This window comes from Ixodes scapularis, unplaced genomic scaffold (genome assembly GCF_016920785.2).
Source record: "Ixodes scapularis isolate PalLabHiFi unplaced genomic scaffold, ASM1692078v2 PGA_scaffold5__190_contigs__length_132052651, whole genome shotgun sequence".
NCBI lineage: Eukaryota > Metazoa > Arthropoda > Arachnida > Ixodida > Ixodidae > Ixodes > Ixodes scapularis.
Window position 1 is genome coordinate 53,203,900 of NW_024609880.1, and position 25,417 is coordinate 53,229,316.

Genomic DNA, 25,417 nt, shown 5'->3' on the forward strand with positions numbered 1-25,417 from the left:
GCGTTGGGGGCAGCGGCCTTTATCGCCAAAGCTATAAAAGCCGTTGACCGCCACACAGGCTCGACCAGCGGCTGCGAAGAGAAAAGCTGACCGGTTATCCCTACACCCATCGTTTTCCGGAGCCACGGATTAAACTATGTCAATTCTGCCTCGATAGATCTAATTCGATGAAAAGAGTGCGGGAAAGGGGGCTACATATCGCCGGGAGCCACCGTACGTTCGCTTTCTAGACCAGTTTTTTCGGTTGTTGTTTTTCGGCCGAAGCGCGGAAATCCGCGAACGCTCATGACGAACGCACGCCGAGGGGTCACGAGCGCAATGCACCGGAGGAGAGCATATATTTTTGTTTTTTGTGCGGGCGGTTGGAGGTGCGGCAAGGCAAGGTTGGCAGGAATTGACGGGACGTGCTGGCGCCTGCTATGCACACACAGCTACACCGCCAACAGCTGTCTCGCAAACGCCGCGATCGCGCGACAGTGCACGACGTTGCATCCGCGACGCCCGATGTTGGGTCCGACGTTCGGGGGAGTTCGGCGGAAAGCATTTCCGTTCTCCGGATAATGCGCGTTTGAGCACCTCGTAATTTGAAAAACGGCCCGTGTGGCGAGGGTGTGGCAGCAAATATTTAGCGCTGCTTGTGCAGTTATGGGCTGTCTAGACCTTAGACGGTTATGTGGAAAAACCAGCGTTATTAGATATGACGGATAAGGTTCCGCTGGACGTTGAATGAGAGATGTCAGAAAAAAGTAAAGAGGAAGAAAAATAAAATAAAATGTCGAGGCTTACCCAGAATGAGTCTCGAAACGACGTCATGGTTATCCGATTGCCTGTGTCTCGTCAGGAATTAAAAGCATTTGCGCGATTTCAGGTACGCTTCGTCGCTTCGTCGCTTCGTTTTGAAGCGGGCCATACGACCGACTGCAGCCGTCGGGTAGCAGAAAGAAAAGTAGCGTCTGCTCATAGCGATACCGCAGTGAAAAAGTTAATATAATACAGTTTTTTACATTATACGCGTAAGTAATTTGAAAATAATATCTAAAATTGATAATATGTATGGCTATTAATTTTAGTTATTTTACGAATATATTTTAGTACTTTTCTGCGGGCCGGTTGCGCGGTTGGGGATGAGCAGTAGTGCGCGAGTCCTACGAGCAGGAGTTGCCGTGTGATCGAGTGTGGTGGTTTGCAAGGTAAAAAATGACAGGAGAAACAGGCTCGACAACGTAAGTCCGCACAACTCAATAGCACGTCGTTGGCTGCGATTAAAAAAAGCACCAGCGCCGCGTTTCGTGTGTCGTTTCGTCGAAGCGAAAAACACGATCGCGGAGTCTCGTGGCTCCACCTGCGCCTTGTTCGAGAAGGTTCGCTTCGTGCCGCGCTGCTGAGCGATGGCACACGATTGATGAACTAGGCCTAGCTCTCGCCTCTTTTTCTGCTCCTGTTTCCGAACTCGTGCTACCTACGGGTGAACCGCCAACTTATTTCTTCAAACACGATGTAAGGGATGTTTAAGAAAACCAAATCAACTTATCATTGAACCTCATTACTTTAACTTCGATTTTATTTTGGAGAATTAGACATCGGTTCGGAAGATAAGACGCCGGTACATGGAACTTCATGTATCAGCCACCCCTTTGATTACAGAATACTCCGGTGCGCCAGCGATTGTGGCCTCCCATTACTTGAGTGCGGTCCACACTTTGTTGAAAAAATGTGGAGGTAACCTTTTCCGTCCTAAGACTCCTACCCGACGTGGTTTCGCTTTCGCAGGTTTCCCGCGCCGCCAGTCCTATGGGCGCAAAGTAAGAGCGCGGTTTACCTCAAAGTTGCCCTGGAGGACTGCAAAAACCCCACCATCGACCTTACCGCGGACTCGTTACACTTCAAAGGCACCGGTGGGGTAGACGCCAAGCCGCACGAAGTGACCCTCCACTTCCTTCATCCAATCAAGGTGAGGGACGTCTTTGTTTTCCGCGAAGTCTTCCCGAAAAACGGTCCCCACTCTGCTCAGACGAATGCAGATTTGATGGGGTTCGTAATCGACACGATTTGGAGTGTTTTAGCCGCCCTTCAGCTCCTTTAAACTACCCCACTTCTGACTTTAGGTGAGGCAGTTGATTTGAACTTGAGCTCGCCACAGTTCCAGGCTAAGTTGGAGAATCGTGAATGTGTCTTTTAGAGAATTTGAGAACATATCTTCTAACCTTTGTTGTCTCTCTTGACTGACACATACAAGCCAGTTCCTTTCGCTATCTTTCGGCGGCTGGAACGTGTCACTATCTGGCCGGCTGGAATTCTCAAACTGGTCATGAAATTGTACATGGATGGCACGTCTGCCTTTCTTGTATGCGACGAAGGTTGCATTATGGCTAGGGTCGTGTGTGCTAGAACCAGAGTGGAGTCCCAGTCTTTTTGGCCGTCCCTCGTGTGATAACTGCCAAAACTCCCACAAATGCTGGGCCCTGACTGTGGAAAGGTATGAGGATTTGTACCACTGAGGACTATTTGCCATGTGTGTGGCTGATTCTTATTCCCATGTGATAAATGTGCCAGTAGTTGCCAGTGTTGGTAAGCTCCGTCACAAAGCGCGGCGGCTGAAGCAGACGCGCAGCATGACAGCCAGCGAAGCGCTAACTTGCGCCCCTGGCGCCGACTCCTGTTATCAGAAGTGCATCGGAAAGAAACGAGCGAAAGAAGCGGAATTGCAAGCACGAAAGGCGCGCATGCGCAAAGTGCAGCTCTTTAAAGGGCAACTCCGCTCAATTCCGAAAAATTTAGGCTTCCATGTGATTCACATTCACAAAGCACTACTAAACAACTCTACGTCTTCGGACTCGCGAAATGTGGAATATTTTTTGTGTAATCCTAAGTTAAACATCAGCAGATACCGAAACCGAAACTTCGGTTGCGTCGGGCAACATTGGTCTCGGGTCGTCAGAGTCATGGCACGTCACGTTGAACCACGTGGTCTTGTGACGTTCGGAAGGGAGCGAGAAACCAAGCAAGGTCTTTTTTTAAAATTTTTTTTATTGGACGCGGGCAGGTCGCTCTGCATGGCGTGGACGGTGATGACCCGGGGGCAGGGGGAAGGGGAGAAGACGAAAGAGGAGAAAAGGAGCGGAGAAACAGACCGATAAGTGCGCAGGGCAGCGCATCCGTGTTACGGTGATCACGTGAACGCCCGGTCAGCCAACTCCGGAAGGAGAAACTCATGACGTCGTCTTTCAATTTCGCTCTGGGATGTAAAAACAAACAAAACGTGAGAATGACGTATGCATGCCTCTGACATAGAGGCTCAACATTGGCCGCTCCATCTCCGTGGCATTCACTGCGCCTCGCGCCGCACGCTAGAGTTAGCAGATTTCGGCGACTTGGCTCGCTTGAAGGTTTGCTTGCCAGTTTATTAAATATATAAACGGAATTAGATCGTAATATTTGACATGGGGTCTTCCTATATGATACTGAAGACGGCTACATAGTTTTCTAAATATCAAAAAGGAAGTGGAGTTGCCCTTTAAAGGGCTCATGCAACAAATTTTGGGCTGGAATAAATCAATTTATATTGGGATTTTACTAATAGCACATTATTCAGTGGGCCAAAAGAAAAAAAGGTAGAAAGTCAAAAGCCCGACTTTCGGTATGAAAATTTGAAAACAGCGGACTATTTTGTACCTCCTTCTCTTCGTAAGCTCTCTGCCTTTTCACTGTGATACATCCGCGGCCCCCGCAGTGCATCACTGGGCCCAAACGAACGTCGCACTTAATCCCTTCATCCCGAAGCTGACATTGTGATAAAAGCTACGCGCTTGCTGAACCAATCAGCCACCTTTCTTTCATCACCTGACCTCTTTCTCTGCACGTGGCTATGCGCGAGAAAGCGTGATCACGTGGCAAAAGTGTGGCTGGCCCAACGAGCACGTAGCTTCCACAGCACTGTCAGCTTCGGGGAGAATGGGGTGGGGAAAGCGACTTTTGTCTGGATTTTGAGCGACGGGCTAATCTTCTAGGGGGACAATGGCTGTGCCCGGGTACACAAACGAGTCCGAGCAAGAGGGGACTCCCCCCCCCCCCCCCCCCCCCCCCCCCCTCCTTCCGCCTTCTTGAACTGTTTGGTAGAATGCGCTATTTATGAGTTGAGGAGAAAAGGTAGACAGGAAAAAGTTGGAAAAGCGTTTCATGACTCTTTTAATGCGGCGGCGGGCCATCGGACGGTGCGGCGTTGCATTTCGGCACGTGCTTCCGTGCTCTGCAAGCTTTCGCTCCCGACTGTAGATTGTACTTAAAGTACTACTACTTCAAGTATATTTATATAACTTGTACTTTACTAAAGTATTTTTTTCTGCCGCTTTCCGAGAAAAACTCCCGACTTCAAAGTACATTCCCCACATTTGGTCTTCTTAAATTTGTATTGCAAAATTGTGTTTTATCAGCTCCGAAGAATTACTGGGAGGGATGTTTGCTCACCGCAAACGCGAGCAGACGACGCATCGTTTGGTTTGTTCTGGGGGTGGCTTTCTCGTAGCTTTGCCAACTTTCACTACCTCTCGCTCTGTCCGTGCAAGCGAGGAGGCTAAAATATCGGGAGAGGACAATTAATCATAATGCAACACGTGAAATTGTGGTGCGGAAAAATGAAGAAACTTTCCAAGTCGAAGAAACGGACAATGGAGAAGAATGTCTCAATGTCTTCAGACGTTCTCCTCCGTTTTCTTTTCCTTCGACTTGGACTTAAAAGTTTCTTCATTTTTTGAGCACCACAGTCTCACATGTCAAATTATGATTAATTATCACCAGCTCGCCTGCACAGTTTTTTTTGTTAAGAAGACACTCCTCTACGAGAGGATTGCTTCCATAAGCTACAGGGCTGACATCATGCTCTCTTCTAGAAGGTTCAACCCCCCTTGGGTGCAACAAGCCAGTACAGGCAGTGCCCAATTCAGAAGTCGGACTTCTGAACTTGGCGCCATTTCTGAAAACTACTCTGTGGCCACCTAACTTTATCCAATACGTGCCGCCATTTTAGAAAATAAGCAATGCACTTGCGGTTACTTCTGGGGCAATGCATACCAGTTAAAAAATCACTGTATAGGGAATTGAAAGGGCATCACGATAGATAGGTTAAAATGTGCTTGTGCTTTGAAAGTACATTCTATTTATGGTACTTTAAGTACATCACTTCTCGTTTACTTTGTACATGAAGTACTTTTAGATGTACCTTATCCAACACTGGTAGTTGCATACTAATTCCAGACTGAGGATCCAGATAATAATAATCATTACTGTCTACCAAATTTTCTGTACGAGAGCTGACCAGACTGAGACTTTAAATGGCTACCCGATTTTTTTTTTTCGTGCTAACAGTTAAAATGTCTACTCCCAGCTTGACGTTTCATGTAAAGTTAGAAGTGGGTGACTTGTCGGCGACCTCCTGCCGCGTTTCAATAGCTTGATGCTCTGCTATGCTGTGACTGTGGCAAGCGGCCATGCAATGAAAGTTTGTAAATTACAGCAGGCTGAGAAAATAAATTTATTAGGCTTACACTAAGAGTTTGTGGTTGATGCTGCTCGATTCAACGTTTTGTCAGGTGTCTGTATCAATTTACAGCCCCCCTCCCCTCCCCTCCCCCCGAGGCAGCCTGTTAGCAAATGAGTCGGACTCTCCGGGGAAATTTCGTGGGGAGCGGGGGTTACGGTTGCTCAGTGTATCATGTTCAAAAGTATTAAAATCATTTTTGTCCCCTGTGAAGTTGCAGCTTATGACTTCCTGTCTTTAGTTAAAATGTTTGTTGCTTAGTGCCCAGGATTACACTGGGCAATGCTAATCATTGGCCTATTAAGTCGAGCATTTTCTGTAGTAACCATCTGTGTGGCTCTGAGGCGAAGTGCCATACTACAGATCCCAAGTTACTGGGTAAAAATCCTGGCAAGGTGCCCTTATATCAAAATATCTTCAGGTGTTCTAAATTATCTATCAGTCCTTTGCTAGAGCATGCCAGTTGCACTTAGTTGGTTTGGTACATAAAACACAGTTTCATTTGCTTTTGATGGCTGACAAAGTTTTCTGGACAAATCAAAGTTGGTATACTGTGCGACACTTTTGTTAAGCAAACAATCACTTTTTTTTTTCTTTTTTTTTAGTAAAATGAAAAGTCTGTTGCAAGAGTTAGTGTGGTGGAAAATCGTCATCTGGGGAACTAACCCAAGTATTAAGTGTACATGTCCATTCAATGAAGGCAAGCAACCCCTTGAGGCATGGAGTTGGTGTGGTGGAAAGTCTTCATCTGGGGAACTAACCAAAGTATTAAGTGTACATGTCCATTCAGTGAAGGCAATCCAACCCCTTGAGGCTTAGTACTGATTGTGTAACCTGCCCACGCTTAAATATTAAATTGTTCGATGTGAGGCCTTGTAAACTGCTAAAATTTCAACCACAAAAAGACGCAGTCCTCTCGGCTTTGAAACTTCAACTAAGTTTATTAAATTTTCATCATTATGTTTTTGTCTAAGCCCGACCAATTAATTTTCAACAATCACTCCTTCCAGTTGGAACACTTGGAAAAAATGCTCTTGGTATCGATTCTGATTTTTTCTGGAACACCTAGTATTGATTTACTGCCATTCCAACATGAGAGTTAGATTGCATTTGGATTTGCAGCAACCCCGTACGGTATCAGTACGGAAACCGGATAGAAAAGCTTCCTTTGGTTTGTTTCTGTGTGCGTTTCTTGTTTTTAAGCTCGTTCATTGGAAGATAGTTGTCTGTCCACCAATGTTCAAAGCGGGGCGATCCACTGATTGTGACAACGGTTTGTGCAGCCCGACAGCTCCAAGTATGTGGTGCGGCCGCGGGGCACAGAGTTTGTGCTGGCCAAGGCGGAGGCAGGCCCTTTCTGGAAGCGGTTGCTACAGGAGGAGACGAAGTTTCACTGGCTCAAGGTGGACTTCAACAAGTGGGTGGACGAGGACGACTCCGGGGACGAGCTGGGTCCGGGCTCTGGCGGAGGCGACTTCGAGGAGATGATGCGCAGCATGGGGGGTCTTGGAGACGACGACATGCCCGACATGGTGGGTGTACGGCTTTCCCCGAACACCCGGATACATGGACTCCGAGGTGTTCAAGGCCCCTGGTTGTGGTTGTGTTTGTGTTCAGAGAGCCTCTTGGAAGCAAATGGCAGCGCAGCACTGAACCGGTGGTCCTTAAAAGCAAATGGTGCCGGAGCACTTAGGCTCGTGGCACGTGTCTCACACATTCGTGCAACAGTGGAAGTTGGAAGAAGCACAATGAACAAATTTTATCAGGGGTCTTCTTTAGTATTTGTTGGCGCCATTTGCGATTCAAGTTGCCGTAGTAACGCCTGTTATGCATGGTGACCTCACAAGTCTGCATATTAGCCCTAAATGTTTTGATCTTTAACAGGCTCGTTTACACCGTAGGTATGTTCTGTATCCGGCTAGGGTTACATAGTAAATTGGAAAACACGTTAAAAAAAAAAATTTTGCCTTTTTACCCAGCTTTGTAGTGCACACCTTTCAGTTAGGCCATGGTGGTAGCGATACTCTTCAATCTATGTGCCCGATCTAATTTGTGCGGGGCTGGGTGGGAAGTTCGTAACCTTGCTCTTTGTAGCCTTGCACAGAGCATCTGCTAGTCTGCTGCCACATATGCAAGAAGAGTTCTGCAAAACTTCCCCAAGCTTACTAACCTGTTAGCACTATGGATAAGTAGAGCCCTGCGTGAATAACATTGGATCTGCATGCGCAGGCTTCGTATCCGAACCGCGTCTGCAATGTTCTGAAATAATTCGATCTGCATTCGCAAAATTTAAAATGGCATCAGACCCTCTATTTGCACCTTCATTTTACATCCTAAAATCAAGAATGAATACAAGTTCTAAAACACCTTGATGGTGTCCTATAAGCTGCCTGCTTACCTTTGTAAAAAGGACTCCTCGTGTCAAATATGGCGAGTTATTTTTTTTATGAAGTCCTGTTTTATTGTATTTAGAATTAATAAGCAATCATTCTTCCAAAGACACCACTTTGCATCACTGAAAATATGATCGCCAATCCGCCAAATCGGATTAATTTTTCTGTGCATCTGCCAGCTCCAGAAATAAGTGACAGAACGTAATGTTAATATTTCCTCTAGGCCATAGACTTCGCAGCAGCAGAGTAACAAAAAATGCCTTACTAACACTGATGCGGCTTTTTGTCGTGCAGTGGTTTGGTACAGTGGTAGTGGACAAAGGTGCAGGTGAGCAAGAAAGGGGGGGGGGGGGGGGGAGGTTCTGCCAATCTAAGAGTGTAGTACCTACACACTGAGGCACCCTGCTGTTTCTCTTGTAGTGCTTGCGTGTAGGTATACTTATTTTCACTTTACTGTAGATGCCACGAGTCATTCTAGCCAGTCCAGCACTTCACTGTATCGCGTGACCTGAAGGGGTGTAGACTCGCCTGATATTGGACTGGCTCCGGTGGCTCGTAGCATCCGCCTTGGTAAACGTTGAGGTGAAACGAAGGCTGTGACTCACTTTGTTTCTTCTGTTTCAGGACCAGGCGGGTGACAGTGATGACGAAGGTGGGTTGCTTTCTTTGGTGTAGTTGTTGTAATGTCCCAGTTCACTACCCGTGTTAAGCGGGGAATTGTTGCGATTTATGTAAATGAGCGAGGTTTTATTTAGTGTATTTGCGTGATAAGAGTTTGACACTATCGGTTGGGAAACATATTTACGTGATAGTATAGTTCGATGCTATCACCTACTTTGTGTTCAGCACTGGTCAAAATTTGAGATTGTCATCTTGCACATAAAAGAAATCGTTCCAAACACCCTCCCCCCTAGAAGGAAGAAATAGCCAGTTCATTTGCAGTTGGTAATAGCCTGCTATGCCCTTTTTCTGTGGATTTCTTCTTTCGAAGCTCGATATCTTCAATCGTATCATTTTTTTTTTTTTTTTGACTGTTTTTTGTGGTGAGGTGGCCCTTTTGTTCTCTTTCATACCATGCTATGTGGATTGAGAAAACTGTAAGCTCAGGCTGGTGGGAAAGCATGCCTGGAATGTCTGGATACTTGTTTTCCGTTCGTTAGCTGTGATAAGAGTTTGACACTATCGGTTGGGAAACATATTTACGTGATAGTATAGTTCGATGCTATCACCTACTTTGTGTTCAGCACTGGTCAAAATTTGAGATTGTCATCTTGCACATAAAAGAAATCGTTCCAAACACCCTCCCCCCTAGAAGGAAGAAATAGCCAGTTCATTTGCAGTTGGTAATAGCCTGCTATGCCCTTTTTCTGTGGATTTCTTCTTTCGAAGCTCGATATCTTCAATCGTATCATTTTTTTTTTTTTTTTGACTGTTTTTTGTGGTGAGGTGGCCCTTTTGTTCTCTTTCATACCATGCTATGTGGATTGAGAAAACTGTAAGCTCAGGCTGGTGGGAAAGCATGCCTGGAATGTCTGGATACTTGTTTTCCGTTCGTTAGCTGTGCCTCTCGTGGGCATGACCTCATCCTTCGTAGCAGATACGCACTTTCTTTCAATCGGTGGAGGAGATTGGGTTGCTCGTTTCAGTCTTGGAAGCCACGTCTATCCCTGTCGTAGTTTGGTTTTGCAGCAGTGGTTCACTTGTGTCAGTTATGCCATTTTGACAAATTTCCATTTGGCTGTGCATCACTGCGTACAAGAAGAAAAGTTGGTCAACATTACACCAAAAATTTCAGCGGTCTGTTAAAGCTTCCATTTTCTTTTTTAGGGATCGGCGTTCTACTTGCACCCTGCTCAGTAGCTGTTTTCGTCGGTCAGTCCAGTGACCTGGCAATAATTAGTGTTATTGGCTGTAGATTCCACCCTTACCATGGGCAGTTCAGCAGTCTTCAGTTGTGCACCCGATAATTTTTTTGGCTTCACTAGAGGTGAACAAATGCAAGTCATTCTTTCTGCACAGGCATAAGGGAGTAGTGGCAGTTAAAGAGAAAAGTGGCAATTCCACATGGTTTTTATTTGCTTGGCATTCTTGGTGCCAGATTTCGTTGAGCACTTTATGAAGGATAGTTGCATTTGCTCTGCGTGTTTCATTTTCTGACTGCCGTCGAAGCGTCTCTGTGTTAAGGAACCCAGAATTCTTTTGGTGATAAAGCTTGAACCTATTTGTTTCTAAATAGGGAGTTTTGGATTTTTGAGTGAATGAGCAGCTTGCCGGATGTCCTTGGTTGGTCAGGCACGTAAAGCCCCAAATTTGACTTAAGAGTAAATGTGCAATCGGTCGCGATGGAGGTGTCACGACTGATTTACCGCAGCTGCTTTGAATTTCACGCACCACACTGTCATCGCTTTAGCTGAAAGGTAACGGGGGGAATAAAATGGTTTGGGCAGATGACTTCTTCCATCACGTGCCTGAAAGTGCCACAGCAGTCGGAATTGCCAATTCCACAAATTTTCTTTTTTTATCTCTACTCTGGCTCACGCGCTTCCTAAAATCGACGAACTTGCTTCTATAGTTTTCTTGTGGAAAGAGCAGTTTTAGCAAAAAGGAAGAACCAGTCTAAAAGTAGTTATTGCGAGGCCCGTCATTCTCTCAGGAAAATGGTAGTTTGTCGGGAGGAGTTTCCTTGCGGGACTTTAGCGTGTTTTTGTTCTCCAGTCAGGGATTGATATTGTTTCGCCAAAACCTCGTTCAACTAGCTTATTCTGGATTTCGGAACCAAGATGTGTTACGGGTGGATGCCAGTCTTATAAAATAGGGTTTGCGTACAGTATTCACTAATGATCTCGATGTCGCCGGTTGTCACTACCCACCGTTGTCGGGGTTTTTCCAGTTGTCCCCTACTGTAATGAAACAGGCTCTAGGTAACTTGGGAGAGGCGATGGGGGCGGGGGGTATCGGTATCTACTGATAACATGGAACCCTTGTAAGTGATTAGACTGAAATGAAAGTGAAGGAGGAGAATAAAATTCTTCGAACGAGTGCAGGCAAGAGGGACGCAGATGCCGCATTGCCATCGATATCACTTGGAGCACTGGATTCCGGGACTTGCCAGAATGATTATAACTGAAGTTCCAACCCCTAGACGTGCCCCCACCCACAATATTTGCTGCTAAGACGGTGTGCAGATACTGTCTAACCCCATTGCAACAAAATTGACAATGCGCAAAAAAAAAAAAAAAATGTTGTAGCAAAAATTTTGTTGTTGCAAAATTCACGAAAAAAAATGGCATACCATAGCTGGTAGAGTACAGAAACCTGTCGAGCCAGCCGGTGCTAGCCTTTGAGGTTGTTGATTCCCAGCAGCAAGCGAAATTTAAGGCCTTCTGCTGCACGACGCTTCTGCTAATGGGTATCTTCTCTGCCCTCTTCTCCACAAACCACGTGTGCATAGCCTTGTAGAGCCCTTTGTGCGCCATTGGTGTCAGTTTCTTTCGCTTGACTGGTGTCCTCGATGCAAGAGCCTTTTCGATTGCATCTTTCAACTTTAGGATCGTCGAGAAAGAACTCTGAGAAATTCCTAACTTTCCCGCGATGACAGCTTTTGTCTGTCCACTTGCAATTTCGACCAGGAGCGTTTTGCATGGTGGTACCCTGTCCAAAAAGACCGCATGCTCTACTGACAAAAAGACAACCGACAAAACAAAAAAGGCGATTGAGCTTCGGCTTTGGATAGTCTGCAGCAGAGGATTATCAAGCCAAGAGCTAGGGTGAAACCAACATCGGCGCAACAGCGAAAGAAGGCCGGGAAGGTCAGCCTCATCGCCGTCGCCATAGAGTAATGGCGGCCTGCACGCCCTGTCAACGTTGCGCTCTGGTACCGGTTATTAGTGGCAGTTTCTAGTGGTTCAACACACGATTTAAACTTTATAGTAGACTTATTTTATATGCTAAAATGCACCAAACTGCTCGAAAGTTTGTTTTCCGTACGGAAAATTCAGCTTTCGAACTTCGAATGGTTCTGTAAAGTTTTGTTCAAGCAGAGCGACACAAGAAATGGCGTTTGCTGTAGTGAGACTTTTTATGCATTGACTGCTATGGACCGTTGATGGGGAACCGAAAAATATTCGTTGAACTGGAAATTTCATTGAAGCGGCATTCGTTGGAGCGGTGTTCGACTGTACCTCTCCCTGGATTCTGAAACAGTACATAATTCTGGTCGTTTGATGGCCATGTCCGTTCACTTCAGCCGAGGTGGGGACCTTGGTGAAATTCACCTGTCTTTACGGTTCTGACGCTGTTGGAGCCATCGTGTAACTCCAACCAAATGTGATTGCATTAGCTATCGCTGTCTCAGTGCCAGTTGAGGTGGCTCGTCTAACTAGGGTATAATAAGGGGTCATGCCAAAACTTGGCTTTTCACCTTATAAATGCTAGAAAGAACTAAACTGATATTGAAATAGACTGGAGCATACATTACAAGTGAAAGCTTATTACTTTGGTAGCCATTCAGCTTCTCTTTAATGTACTTACCATCCAGTCGAATGTGCTGCTGTGTTTTCACTCGCGTCTTTATTGTGCACACAGATTGAGTCTGGAATATGTGTGCAAAAAAACAGTTGAACATAGCACAAAATTTTGGAATGCATACAATTGTACCACACCCTGTTTTCAAGAGCAAACCGTGAAGAATTTCAAATCGTACAAGAATTGAAAATATGTCTTAATAAAACCATATGTACAATTTACATGCCGTAAATAACCTTCCTTCGAAAATAGCATAAAGCAATTTTTCTGCATTCCAAATTTTGTGTAATTTTAAAGTTGTTTTTTTTTTTTTTTTTAAACAATGTATTTTAACCATATAAAGTGAGAAATGTGTCAAGTACTATTGCCAGTGAAATGTTTTGGTAGCAACCTCTGTGACGTTACGACTAAGATTGTCCGTTGCTTCGGTGGTATCTGTGGAAAGTGCTGGCAGCTTCAAATCCTTCCATCGGTAAACCAAAACTGTTGGTAGCATACGTTCTCCATTGTAGCTTCCACGGTGGCTTGAGGGCGAAGCTCCTACGACTGATCGCTCCTGACCGAGTTGCTCGCAATCTGACGGAAACCTGTGCCTAACCGTGATATTAATTGCACATTAAAAGATGCCCTCCATTAGTTTGGCACGTGGGATCCTCAAGTTTTACTTTTTAATAGTCGAGTTTGCAAAAAAAGACTGGTCGTCCTCCTCGCAGAGATTCCCGACTTGGAAAGCAGCAACGACGGCAGCAAAGACGCCAGCAAGGAGTGAGGCCGAGCGTGCCGCCAAGGGGCCCGGCCGCCCCGCCCTTGTACAGAGCTAGCGCCAAAGGCCGACCCACGTCCCCCGCCTGTCCCCCTGTTCTCCGTTTTGCTACTTGCCGAGGAATAAAGTGCACCTCCCTCCGTGACCGTGTCCAGCCTCGCCGAGGGCGCAGCGGCGGGACCGTCCGCGGCGCCGCGTCTTTTGACCAACGGCCGCCCTACTTGTCTCCGTGTGCTGCCGCTCGGGCCAGGGGTGCAGTTTTTGTTTGGGAGTGCATCCTCATAGTAAGGGGCTGCGCACGACTCCAAATTCAGACATTTTTTCAATAAACATCATAGAATTGAGTTGCACTTGTGGTCCCTGCTTTATTTTGTGCTGGAGCTGAGCTTTGTGCACAGTACTATCGCTAGCACTTGTGTGGTAACGCCCAAGCGCGTGGCCTTCGATACGTGTTGTATTGCCTCAAGGCTGATAGAGCCATTGATTGGCGAAAGGGCTGTGAGACAGGAGCAAAGGCTGGACTCCATGGGACAAATATGCTGCCGAAAAGTGACGAATTTGGCACTGTGGCTTTTGCTCTGCGCGTGGCGTCACCACAGTGGCTGCTACGTCGCTCGCAAACCGAGCGAGCGTGCCGTCGGGCGGCATTCGCTCCATGGAGTTCAGCCTTAACGGCTGCACCTTTTATATCGGGCAGTATAACTATCAAGCCCGTGACTCCGTGTCACCTTACGCCCGAGCGCAGCGGATGCTACGCGACATCGCAGCCAATCCAAGGCAGTACGAGTGTAGCGCGACTTCGGAGAGGGCACAGCGACGTGCGGAAAGCGTATCGCGGGCTACCTCTGCCTCCACAGACCGGGATTGGCAAGGATAGCTCGTAGCGCCCGCGAGGAAAATTGGCGACTCTCTCGCCCTGGGGAAAAGGTGTGGGGGGGAGTTTAATTTTTTTTCCCGATCCTCCCAAAGGTCATCATGGTGATGCCCAACCTCCCCCCCCCCCCCCCCCCCCCTGACTCGTGAAACACGGAAGTTGAGGGAGCGCACCGATTGGACAATCACGACGATGACTGGCGCTTTTGTCGCCAGCATCCAATCGGCGCGTTCCGTGAACTTTCAGCTCCAATTTTGTGTTTCACGAGTTCAGGGCCCCTTGTGTAAAAGCGCACTCCTGTGATACGTAGTCACGTTCTGATTGGCCTGCCAGGGCCATAGCTTCCGCCGCACTGGCACGTTATGCGATCACGGCTTCCTGGCCTACCCAGTATTTCTTGCTTCGGACGCTAGGCTAAGCGGCGCCACCAGAGTCGTGGCTCACGTTTGAACAATGCTTCCACCACTCCCAGGCATACCCAATGTTTCGCGCTTCAGTGCCAAACCAAACAGCCATTGGCACCGCGTATGCCTTTCCTCATACTTTGTCCTATATGCCCTAGTCCTCAATACTCATGTTCTAGCTCGTGCAACAACGAGCTCCCCCGTGAATTATCATACCCAATGTTTCTATATTTCCTGTTTTCGTCCCCTATACATAGTTAAGGCTGATTTTCCCTGCATTCTATCCTCCCACATCTTCCCCTCGGCTGCTTTTACTTCCCTTTTTGCAGGGTAGTCTGTTCTGCCCCTGCACGTGTCTGTTGGCATTTTAATTTTTAGTTTTCGTATTCGGTTTGTCCATTTAATTTCGAACTTTATGTACAGGTGCTTATATAGCTTTCTCGCCCGTCGTGTATCCTCAATTGTGTCCGGTCTTTGTTCATATTTCAAGTTGCTGATCGCCTTTCTAGCCTCGAAAGATGCCCAGCCCATGTCTCCCTGCACGCCTCCATTTGGTGTATTCCCATACGCCCCCAGTGTCAGTCTGCCCATGCTCCCCTGCCGAGTCTAAGCTCGACTGGACCTCCGATTTCCTGCATAATGCCGCATCGCCATAAGACAACCCCGGCACCAGACACCTTTCCATATTCCCCTAACAACTTCATATCTAATTCTATAGTGCCCTATATGCTTCATAATTGCTGAATGCCCTTTTCCTTTCTTTAGCATATTTTCTTCCTGTTCTAAGTATTATTTTCCCTCATTCAATCATACTCCTAGGTATTTGTACTCCTGTGTGGTCTATAAAACATCCTGAATTTTCAGCAGGTACCCCTTTTCATCGTTATGGACCATTATTCCCGACTTGTCGCTACTGAATTTCAGGCCGAGAGAGTCTCCTTCCTCTCCACAGATCTTAATCAGCTCCTGTAACCTATCCCGGCTGTCTGCTAACAGTACAATGTCTGTGTAGAACATTCCTGGCATAACTTTGTTTACTTTCCCTACTCCATAATGACACGTCAAAACCTAAATTGCACTCTTCTAATTTCTTTTCCATTCTGCTCGGGTATATCGTAAAAAGTAGCGGTGATAGGGGACAACCCTGCCCGAGTCCTTTATTATTTCCGCAGCTTCTATTATTTCTGCTTCCTATGCTATAGCAACCTTATTTGTGTATACCTGTTGTAAAAGAATAACCAAATGTGCATCTAAATCGTTCTCAGCTGTACCCAGAGGTTTTCCTGACTCGCATTAGTGTTCTCGTCTTGTGTCGTTTTGCTATTTGTGTTCCGTCCAATATCGTTCGGTTCAAGTTCTGCGAATGTTGCCTCGATTCTTTTGTCTAGTTAAGTCTCTTGCATCCTCTACACTTATCCCCTTAGGCGTGGTCAATGAACAATGGAACCCTCCTGTTTTTCTTTCATTTGTATTAATTTTGCTCCCAGGACCTTTTTGTTGCATTCCTATCATTTTGATTTACTTACATCTACTTCACTCCAGCTCTACCAGTCTTGGCCTGGATTAGTGCAGATTCCTCTCTTTTTCTTTCCTGAAACGTGTTCCATTTCGATGCTACCTCAGCGGGTGCGTCCCCCTTTTATTCGCCCGTCTGTGTTCCCTTGAGGCCTCGTGTCGCCCCCTGCTTACTCCGATGTGCGCGCGCTCGCAGTCCCCTCCCCTCCCCCCCCCCCCCCCCTCTCCCTTCCCTCCCCCTCCGCTGCGCTGTTTTATCAGCCTCGAGGCGGCATGTATTGAAGGACACGCGCCCCGACTCTTTTTTTAATGCGAAAGCATTAATTGTTTTATGAAGCGAGCAGACGTCATGAGTATGAAGCGCGAAAACGGCAGATAGTTTCCTTCGGTTCCATTGGCTGGCGCGCGTCGACGGGGCTCTCATGGGCCGCTGCGCTCGTCAGTTTCCACGACCGCTCACCCCATGGCGCTGCGTGTCCATCAACGCGGAGCGTCCAAGGCAGGGTGTAAAGGGTTGTTGTTGAGCGCAGTGAACGCACCGTAGCGCAGAACGCGCGCCTTTCATTGGCCGGCAACCAGGAACTCGATATCTGCGACCAATCAGAATCTGTGCGCGCTGCGCTACGCCGCGCCCGTCGACGTTACGTTGGAGTATAAACGTACCTTAAGATAGACAGGTGGGGAAACGGCCCATAGAGCCCTACCGCAGCGCCGTGACCGGATTGTGTACCCGTCTGCTTGCGGGTACTCCCGATTTGCGACAGATGGCGCTGCGGCGAGAGGAGAAAAATTGGAATCGAATTTGCATGGAACTTTATGGGAGACTGCGCAAAATAAACCGAGAGCACGGCATTCCTTCATTGAAAATCCACGAGAAAACATCTCCATCAGTTTAGCCGGTCGCCACCGGTCGCTTACCCGGAGTGAGAGTTCGCGGTGCTCCACATAGATGGCGCCACAGAAAAAGAAACCCGAGGGGGACACAATCCGGTCGCTCATTTGGCTCTCGTTTCCCCACCTGTCTATCTTACACCCTGGTCCAAGGTCACCAGAGGAGCACACGCGCTGACCAGCGACGAAAAGTACGCAACAGACGAAAAAGGGAGCGGACGAGCGGCTTCCATGTTTTCGCATTCACAACTCACAAGAAAAGCTTAGGTGTACCTCGATCTTTTTTTTATTAACAATTCGTATTTATTGTAGTGCATTTGACAAGCAGGCTGAATGCTTTGGTATTGTACAAGATGTGAAAGTAATCTCGCGGTACATGACAAATACACTTGCTATGCACACAATCTTGTCCAAGTTCGGTTGAATAGTTTTTTGGGCAAAAATGTTACTAGCAAATCTTAATCATGTTGCAGTGTTTGCTACTATTGATACAGTGAGATCAGTCTGGATGTACACCCGTGAGCGATATGAAGGTGAACAGCCCTCTTCTTGTTTTTGACGCTCCTGCAAGTTTTGGAACAAGCTCTGTTCCAGAAGAGGGCTAGAACGCAAAGTTTAGACCCTTGGCCACGTACCATTTGAGACATTGAGAGTTAATATACAGGGTGAAACAAGAATACGCCAGGCTCTTTAAATCGACCGGAAAATTCGGTTTCTTAACCTATCGCGCTACGACTTTGTACAGCGTTGCCCACAGATGGTGCATTTTTTTTTTTTTTTGTGTGTAAAATTTGCGAAGAGCGAACTTACCTGAGGAAAAAGTAAAGAAAGAAAAAGGCTTAGCTCCTATGGAAACGCAGCGACGCCACCGGTCTGCAAACAACACGGCGCCGTTTCGCACGGGAGACAAGAGGTGGCGCAACAAACGCCACCAACGAACGAACATAAGGCGCCGAGAGCAGGCCTTTTTAGCAGACGATCTTTTCGACTCAAAAGAGGCGCGCGTTCCGCAGGCGGCGACAGTCGCAGAAACAAGAACAGGCGCGGTAACAACAAGGAACTGCAGTTCCTTGTCGGCAGTTGGCGTCGCGACCACTTGCACCATCTCTTGTCTCGCGTGCGAAACGGCGCCGTGTTGTTTGAAGACCGGTGGCTTCGCTGCGTCTCCGTAAGAGCTAAGCCTTTTTCTTTCTTTACTTTTTCCTCAGGTAAATTCGCTCTTCGCAAATTTTACAAAAAAAAAAAAAAAAAATGCACCATCTGTGGGCAACGCTGCACGAAGTCGTAGCGCGATAGGTTAAGAAACCGAATTTTCCGGTCGATTTAAAAAGCCTGGCGTCTCCTTGTTTCACCCTGTAGGTTTAGGGAGCCGTAAAAAAGGCAAGAAACCAGGTAAAACGTTCACCTTCATATTGCCGGCGAGTGTACTTGGTTAGCACGAACAAAGGATCACGTTTTTTTTTTTGTTTTTTTTTTTCTATTCTCCGAATTGAAGTGCTGTCATGAAAACTACTACTGTAGTGGACCTGTGCGGTAAAAATTGACGCCCGTCAAAAAGAAAAATCATAATAAAAAAAACATTAAAATAGAAAAGTACCCATGTCGCGTTTGCGCTACGGTGTTGCGCGGTGGACTATATTAGGCAGTCCTGCTGCCTTCAGCATTCTACTAAAACGCTCTGCTGTACATTTTTTTTTTTCTTGCAATTTTATTTTTGCTCGTTTGAAGAGATGTGTGCTCCTCCACAGCTTTAATGGGCGTTCAAGGAAGCATTTGTACTACTTTTATTACCTAGCCACAACAGTATGCATACAATACGCCTTCCTGTGCGTCACATTTACGCCACCAGGGCGCGGAAGTTTGCGCCGGTCATTTCGATTATGGTGCCTGGAGCGCGTCTCCGACTGACCGCAGCCAAAAAAGTGGTCCCTCGATTTCCGCCTGATGACGTCAAAGAAGTGTCATGCTGTCGCCGGTCGCGACCCTGGCGGCGTCCCAACAGCTGTGGTGTATGTAGCAGATGCCTGTTCTGCTGGAGGTCGCTTTCCACTGTGACAGTTCACGGAAACTTGAGCAGCCGGAGTTGGGACGCCTAAAGGGACGCCGTGAAGACAGCGACACTCGCGTTCGTTCCTGCTTTTCGCCAGCATTTCTACGGCCAACCGCCAGGATCGCGACAGGCAACAGCATGACAATCGCGTCATTTGTTGCCACATTGGGACCACTTTTGATGTATGGGCGGGATAGGACGCTAGACACACCAGTCAAAGACGCGATCCAGGCACCATAATTTCGATTAAGGGCCCTTCATTTTGACAGTCGCAAACGCGCCGTTCGCAAAAATCGCCTCTTCGGTGGTGGGTGACATTGCCTCCCTCTAGGGCCACTAAACTCTACTACTATGCCATCCAGGGTAGCGGCAAATACGTAAACTAGCGTTTGTCGAAATCTACAGCGAATACTTCTGCGGCTTGGCGCCGAAAGTATGAAACGGAGGAGAGGGGACTAAATGCACACCGTTGGATTCACGAACAGGGAGTGTTAGTAGATAGTTCCGATAAGGATACGATAAAGGCGCTGGCGGAGTATCTTTTATCGGAGTTAACGATCTACTAAAATTCCATACTAGATCATTCTGATACACCCAATGACGGCACCCGATAACAAAGCGACGCATGCGCAAAGGCGCCGGTGGAGTATCGAGTCATATTGTCGGCACGATCTACTAAAACTCCCCAACAGCTGGGCGCCTCGAGCGAGCACGACTCGGGAGCGATCTAATGAATCTAATTGGGAATTTACGTAGATCGTTTCCTCCCGTCCTCTACGCGCACTCCACAACAAAGAACGGAACCGCCACTACTGCGCATGCGCGCCGCTAGCCTTGTCACGCGTGTTCGGGATCTCGCCGCGTGGTTGGGGTGCACCCTGCTCGAAATCGACGATTGGTGCATCACTTCTGCCATCCCGCAACTCGCCTAGAAGGTCCTGAATTCTGCAGACAGGGCTAGCGGCGAGCTTGCGGTATCCACTGGCAAGTTTTACAACAATAGAAGTGAAGTTAAAAAATCTCTTAGTTGATATTCTAATTGTTCCTTTGTAAGATGCCGGGTACCCGATATAGAGATGTGCCATCAGTTTCGAAGAGAGGTTAGTTGGTGCGCTTGCTGACGCCTCCGGCGTTTGCAGACGAAGTCCTTGCGGCAGGTGCCGGGACGCACCTTGCCCATCTGGGCAGCGTCTCGGAGGCGCCTCTTGAAGCGTTCCTCGATGAAGCGGTTCTTGAGCAGCGTGTAAATTATCCTGCAAGCAGAAACACAAGAGAACAAAAACGGATTACTCACTCTGGGATGCTGGCATGCTAATCTATGAACATTAGAACTGGAATCGTCGGTGTTTAGAAGTCCCGGATCTTGGCTGTTGAGAAGTTTCCATCCGGTAGATACCAGCTCTACCGGATGCTTTTGCTTTCATCAACGATAGAAAATAGCTCGAGTAGGATGATTGCTGCGCCAAACGACTTACGCTGCTACGTTGCACCTAAATATCAGGAGTTGCGCCAGACTGCCGAAGGGCAGTCTGGCGCCTTCCGCCGTGCCTTGCCTTGCCTTGCCTTCCGCCGTGCTTTGGCTACTCGAGCCTCGCTATGGGCTCAAGAGACGCCGTTATCGAACGTAGGAAAATCACGCTGGAGGCGTGGGACAACTGAAGCATCTCCCTGTCGTTTTTAATTCAAATTCACAACCCGGCGCGCGTGTTTCTGCCTAGGAATGCGAGCAAAACGCGCCGTATGCGCAAGAACTCTAAAAAATAGTATACCTGCTAGGAGTTATTTATCGGAGCAAAGTCTCAAAATCTTCGATCATATATAACCTCAAATAATGTATCATTCTATCTGATTTTCGTTTCTTTGATTGATAGTGCTCAGAAGTTTCGCAATGTTTCTCGTGCATGGTGTAAGTGCACTTTGCAGAGTGCGCTTCACGCCGTGCACTGGTGCATGGCGGAAAAACGACACCTGCAAAATACAATGCTAAAATTTTTTTTATTTTTTTTTTATTGCAAACATAAACTATGTATCGACTAACTCTCATTCTACGTCCAAATGTACCGCTAGCGGTCCGAACCGGATGGCAAAGTTTCAGAACTAATTGTTATCTCAATCGAAGGTTATAAATGATTTTATAAAAATTACAATGTAAATATGAAGCCCATTTTTCGTTTCTGGCGCCAGTAGTTTATTTTTGGGAAGAAAACCCCTGTATTTTGTTTTTGTGTGTGTGTGCGTGTGTGTGTGCGTTGGGGGGGGGGCACTATGCAGGCTTAAATATTTTGTATATCTCGTACACCAACAGCGCAGCCGTGTGCTAAGGAGAACATTAAAAAAAAAAAAAAAACGAAACACACGCGTCGAAAAAAAAAAAAAAAAACTGCCTTGGATTTTGGGGACGAGACCGCGATCAGTATACAGGGTGCTTCACGAAACTCTGGTCAAATCGTTCCTGAAAATAATAATAAAAAAAAAAAAAAGAAAAAAGGTTGATGTCGTCTTGGTTTCTGCCGAAGGGCTTATTTAGGGAAATTATTTACGTTCGGTATATTTAGGTTATTAATTCGGTTTCCATTATTAATTTCGACCAATTCGCCCGTCCTTACTCCCCTAGAGTTATTATAATGTACGCTAGAGGTTCAACCGGCGCTAGTGTCTATGCGACTTCCGTGACGCAAATTGAAGCAGACAGCAACCAGTCTACTTTTCCAGTCTTCCTGTGTATTCCTTTGGGAAAACGCGCGTGCATTTTGCCTCTTCGCCGAAAAAATAACACGGAACACTTTGATTATTTCGGTCCTACCGAATAGTATGTACCTTGATTAACACTGTAAAAGTGTAATCGCTTTAGTTAGCGCATCTTTCTTCATCAGTGAACGATGTTTAACATCGCTATATTTCAGTCCCAAACGTGTGTTCCGCAGCAGGTGTGTAAAAACAAGCGACGATTCGAAGCGAAATCACAATCGAAAGGAATATAAAATGTGTTCAATGCTCGGCAGCATTCCGGTGACGCTTATATATTGATAATATGCCAGTCCTGTCACTATAGGAAAACGACCCCGTCGTGCATGAGCGGATAAACGTAGAGAATAAAGTCCGTGGGCTATGAAAGATGTCTCTTCGTATTGTTTTCTCTGCCCGGCAGCTTTTATCGGGCATTTGTTCTCCAAGATTTCGAGCGTGCGGGTGATATTTTGAACGTAGAACAAGCAGCTTCGCTCAGAGCAGAAAGAATATAAAGCGGTACTTACTTGTTTAAAATCGGAATAGATTACGTGGCTTTCTATTTATTTTGACCGTCTCCATGCACACGGGGTTACTTATCCAGTGTTACTGCGTAGTTCTTGCCGTCTCTCTTGATTTTCCACACGTTCGTCGTTCGTTTGGCACGTATACCCCCATGCTGGAAAGCGCCGACGCCGTGTTCGTGCTAATAGTGTCCGACAGTGCACATAAATACACGTACGAAGCCGTTTTAGCACTGTTTTTAATGCGATGAATTTGAAAGAAAAACGCCGTAACTGACCAATTATTTCGTCGGCCTGACTGAGAAATGTTCCAAGCTACCTAGTACGTACGAATTGTTTGGGATATTTGCTCTTATGATCGAGCGCTGGGAGAAAATGCACTCACTTCTTCCCATAGAAATGCATTACCGGAAGTCAATTTTCGACTGGTTGCTGTCTGCTTCAATTTGCGTCAGCACACTAGCGCCACTTGAACCTCTAGCATACATTATGATAACTCTATGCTTACTCCGATCATTCGCCCCGTAGACTATGCGCCTGTTCCCGGTGCAGCAACCTCATAAAGCGCACGCAGGTCAAGTTCACGCGCTCACTGAATAGGGAGTTTTAGTAGATCGTTCCCATGACTCCGATAACGATACCCGATACTCCGTCACCGCTTCCCTTGAGCATGCATAGTATCGTTATCGGGGCTATCGGAGGTATCGGAACGATCTACTAAAACTCTCTATTATTGGCGACGTGCGCGACCGAAAGCGTTGCTGTGGTCGGCCTTCCGCGATTGGCCAAATGCTGACTATGACGTCAGCAAAGGATTTATCATCGACGGAAATAAGAGGAATGAAAGAACTTCAATTTCGACGGTGTTGGTAGCGTTGCTTTAAGAGCGCAATGATTTCAAGCTTCCACAGTGCTCCTTACAAACACCATCGAACGTGTTGTTCGCAAGGTAGTGACGTCACGAAAGGGAACCATAGGAGGGCGCCACTAAAACATCTCGCCGCAAATATACTCTGTTCACCCTACAACTGAGCATGTAGCCAAAACTACCAGTCCGCGCTGCTGGCTTTGAGACGTTCGTTTCTAGCGCGAGCGCTCGTTCTGTGGAAGAACGCTTCGAGGCAGCGACCTCGAGCTCTCGTGCTTGGCATTGACTGCAGCCTCAGCTTAGGGGTGAACGAAGTGCAGTCACTGGCAGGATAATAACTGCAGGGAAGAGTTTCAGCCGCCCCGTCTCCAGTGCGAGCTTTTAACCTCCGATATGACGCTTCTACGTCTCGCGGATCTGGAGCGTGCACGTGCGAAAGGCAACGGGTGCGTGCTGCAGAGGCCGCGGGGGTTTGAAAGAGACGCCTTGTCGTTCTCATCCAGCGATGGGCGCGGCCGAAAGCGTCGCCGTGATCGGCTTTCTTCATCTTCCACGATTGGTCAGTCCGCGATCACAAGAGCAATGTCAGGGACTGTCAACTTCGACGGTGCATTACAGTTTCAGAATGCGATATATGGCTCCCTTTCATTGTGCTTTTGAAACACGCCATCGAACTTATCGTGGCAACAGTAGCCAGGGCAGGCCTGCATGTACAAGATACTCAGAAAAAAGTAATTAAGTTAATTTGTACTGGGCTGAAAAGTAACAAAGTAGAATACTAAATACTCAAATCCTGAAAAAAAAAAAAAAAAATGTATCTGAGTAGAGTATACTAGATACTCAAATCTGAGAAAAGTGTCTGAGTAAAGTACAGCGATGTCTCGTTAATATGGATGCCTCCTTTCCCCAAGAAAATCGTCCACAATGTGAGTTGTCCATAATAACGAGACAAAAATGCATGTATTTTCTCAGTTTGTTCCCGAACATGGTGTCCATACATGCGGGGTATCCACATTAACGAGGTCCGTATTAACAGACATGACTGCACTCAATACTCGAAAAAAGTAACTTGTTACTGTCAAGATACTCTTAAGTCACAATTTATGCGGTCATTTACTGTTAAACAACTAAATACAACAGAAACAAAGATAAAAAAGAAATCATAATTTCGTTTCTTTGCACCATTCTACCCGCGTTGCCATGTCGCTCAATGCGGGTGGAATGGTGCCGCCACGTACCTGAATGCGGACGTGCGACGTGGTTAACTCTCATAGCCGTCGTGCTTGACGTCGTGGATGCTACTGACGACCGCCACAAGTGCTCGGCGATTCGTGAAGTAAGTGGGTAAGTGCGGTGGAAGTTTCTAAAACCATCCAACCTTACGCATAGCAACTGGATACTGCCAAAGTGGGATTTCGTATAACGCGAGTAACGTTTGAAAACAAGTCTTTCAAGCAGACGACAGGAAGACCCTTCCTGGCGTTTCCCTGGCCTCGCGCCAAGAGCGCGGTGGGTAAAAAAGTTTTTCCCGTTTTAGCGCACGCGGCGACGACAACGGACGAGAACGAAGTCTCTGCAAGGTGTCTGCCGGGAAGCTATCGCTATCACTTTAAAACGCCATTACCAAAACGCATTATTGGCTCGCGAAAACAGTCTTTTTCTTTTTTTTTTAATTTGCATTCGACACCTAAATGCTAAACAGGCGCTCCATGGATTCTCTCAAAGGTTAGAATGCAAAGCTAGCATTGCACAGCACTTGGAAGTATACTTCTGTGTCGCCAACATGTTCAAACATTTCCCGTAAATGCTGCCATGACAAAACGAAAACCGTTCCCTATAGCTCTGACGCTCCATTGCGTCCATGTCTCGAGTCTCCGGGCTGCTGCCACACACGCGTTCGAAGCCCGTCGAAGAAATGACAGAGACAAAATCTGATAGAAGATTTTCCTATGTTCATTGAGCATAGTCCACGTTAAGTTAGAGACCTATCTTGCGTAGTTTCGTTGTTTATTCCTTTCTGGATCAGAGAAGCGTCTACCGAAGGGATCATGTTGTCCCTGTCTGGTAATGGTACAGTCTGTTGTTATTATTACGGTACGCACCGGGCAAGAAGCTCGAGTACAGTCCGCCATGCGGCATCTCTGCTCCATCAAATCCGCCCTCTGAATTCGTGCATCTTTGGACGTAGGCCATGTGTGCTGTCTAGACGACGCGTCTACAAATTGAGCAGTAATTTGCAAGTAACTTAAGTAAACGTTACTTGCACAAGGTACTTAAGTTTGAGTAGTAAATACTCACCTTGAAAAGCATTTGTAAAATGTCGAGTTACTAGAGAAAAAGTATTTAAGATA

The 25,417-nt window shown here is 46.9% G+C and overlaps 3 protein-coding genes across 4 annotated transcripts in view; 1 reads left to right on the forward strand and 2 right to left on the reverse strand.

The window, feature by feature from the left end:
* LOC8053899 (nostrin) overlaps positions 1-1,240 on the reverse strand; it is a 35,810-nt gene extending 34,570 nt beyond the window's left edge. Inside the window, exon 1 of the mRNA XM_029974768.4 lies at positions 787-1,240. Within this exon, the coding sequence (XP_029830628.1) occupies positions 787-813 (27 nt within the window). The 5' untranslated portion in view covers positions 814-1,240. The remainder of the gene's footprint in view (positions 1-786) is intronic.
* Positions 1,096-13,563, forward strand: LOC120837988 (prostaglandin E synthase 3). Of its 2 annotated transcripts, none has more exons than XM_040207695.3 (5): positions 1,096-1,223; positions 1,771-1,951; positions 6,817-7,065; positions 8,551-8,578; positions 13,164-13,563. In XM_040207695.3, exons 1-5 carry the CDS (start codon positions 1,198-1,200, stop codon positions 13,217-13,219), a joined length of 540 nt encoding a protein of 179 aa, XP_040063629.1. In that variant the 5' UTR covers positions 1,096-1,197; the 3' UTR covers positions 13,220-13,563. The 2 variants fall into 2 exon arrangements, with proteins under 2 accessions (XP_040063629.1, XP_040063630.1); XM_040207696.3 differs by lacking the exon at positions 1,096-1,223 and adding an exon at positions 1,376-1,497.
* A 6,460-nt stretch (positions 13,564-20,023) lies between these two features.
* The window catches only part of LOC120837987, a 49,372-nt gene continuing 43,978 nt past the window's right edge, over positions 20,024-25,417 (reverse strand). The window contains exon 3 of the mRNA XM_040207694.1: positions 20,024-20,200. Coding sequence (XP_040063628.1) covers positions 20,032-20,200 — 169 coding nt within the window. The 3' untranslated portion in view covers positions 20,024-20,031. The remainder of the gene's footprint in view (positions 20,201-25,417) is intronic.

Coding starts and splice junctions, on each gene's coding strand:
- LOC120837988 (XM_040207695.3), top strand. CDS start 1,198: ATGACAGGAGAAACAGGCTCGACAAC. Junction 7,066..8,550: donor ACGACGACATGCCCGACATG/GTGGGTGTACGG, acceptor CTTCTGTTTCAG/GACCAGGCGGGTGACAGTGA. Junction 8,579..13,163: donor GGGTGACAGTGATGACGAAG/GTGGGTTGCTTT, acceptor TCCTCCTCGCAG/AGATTCCCGACTTGGAAAGC.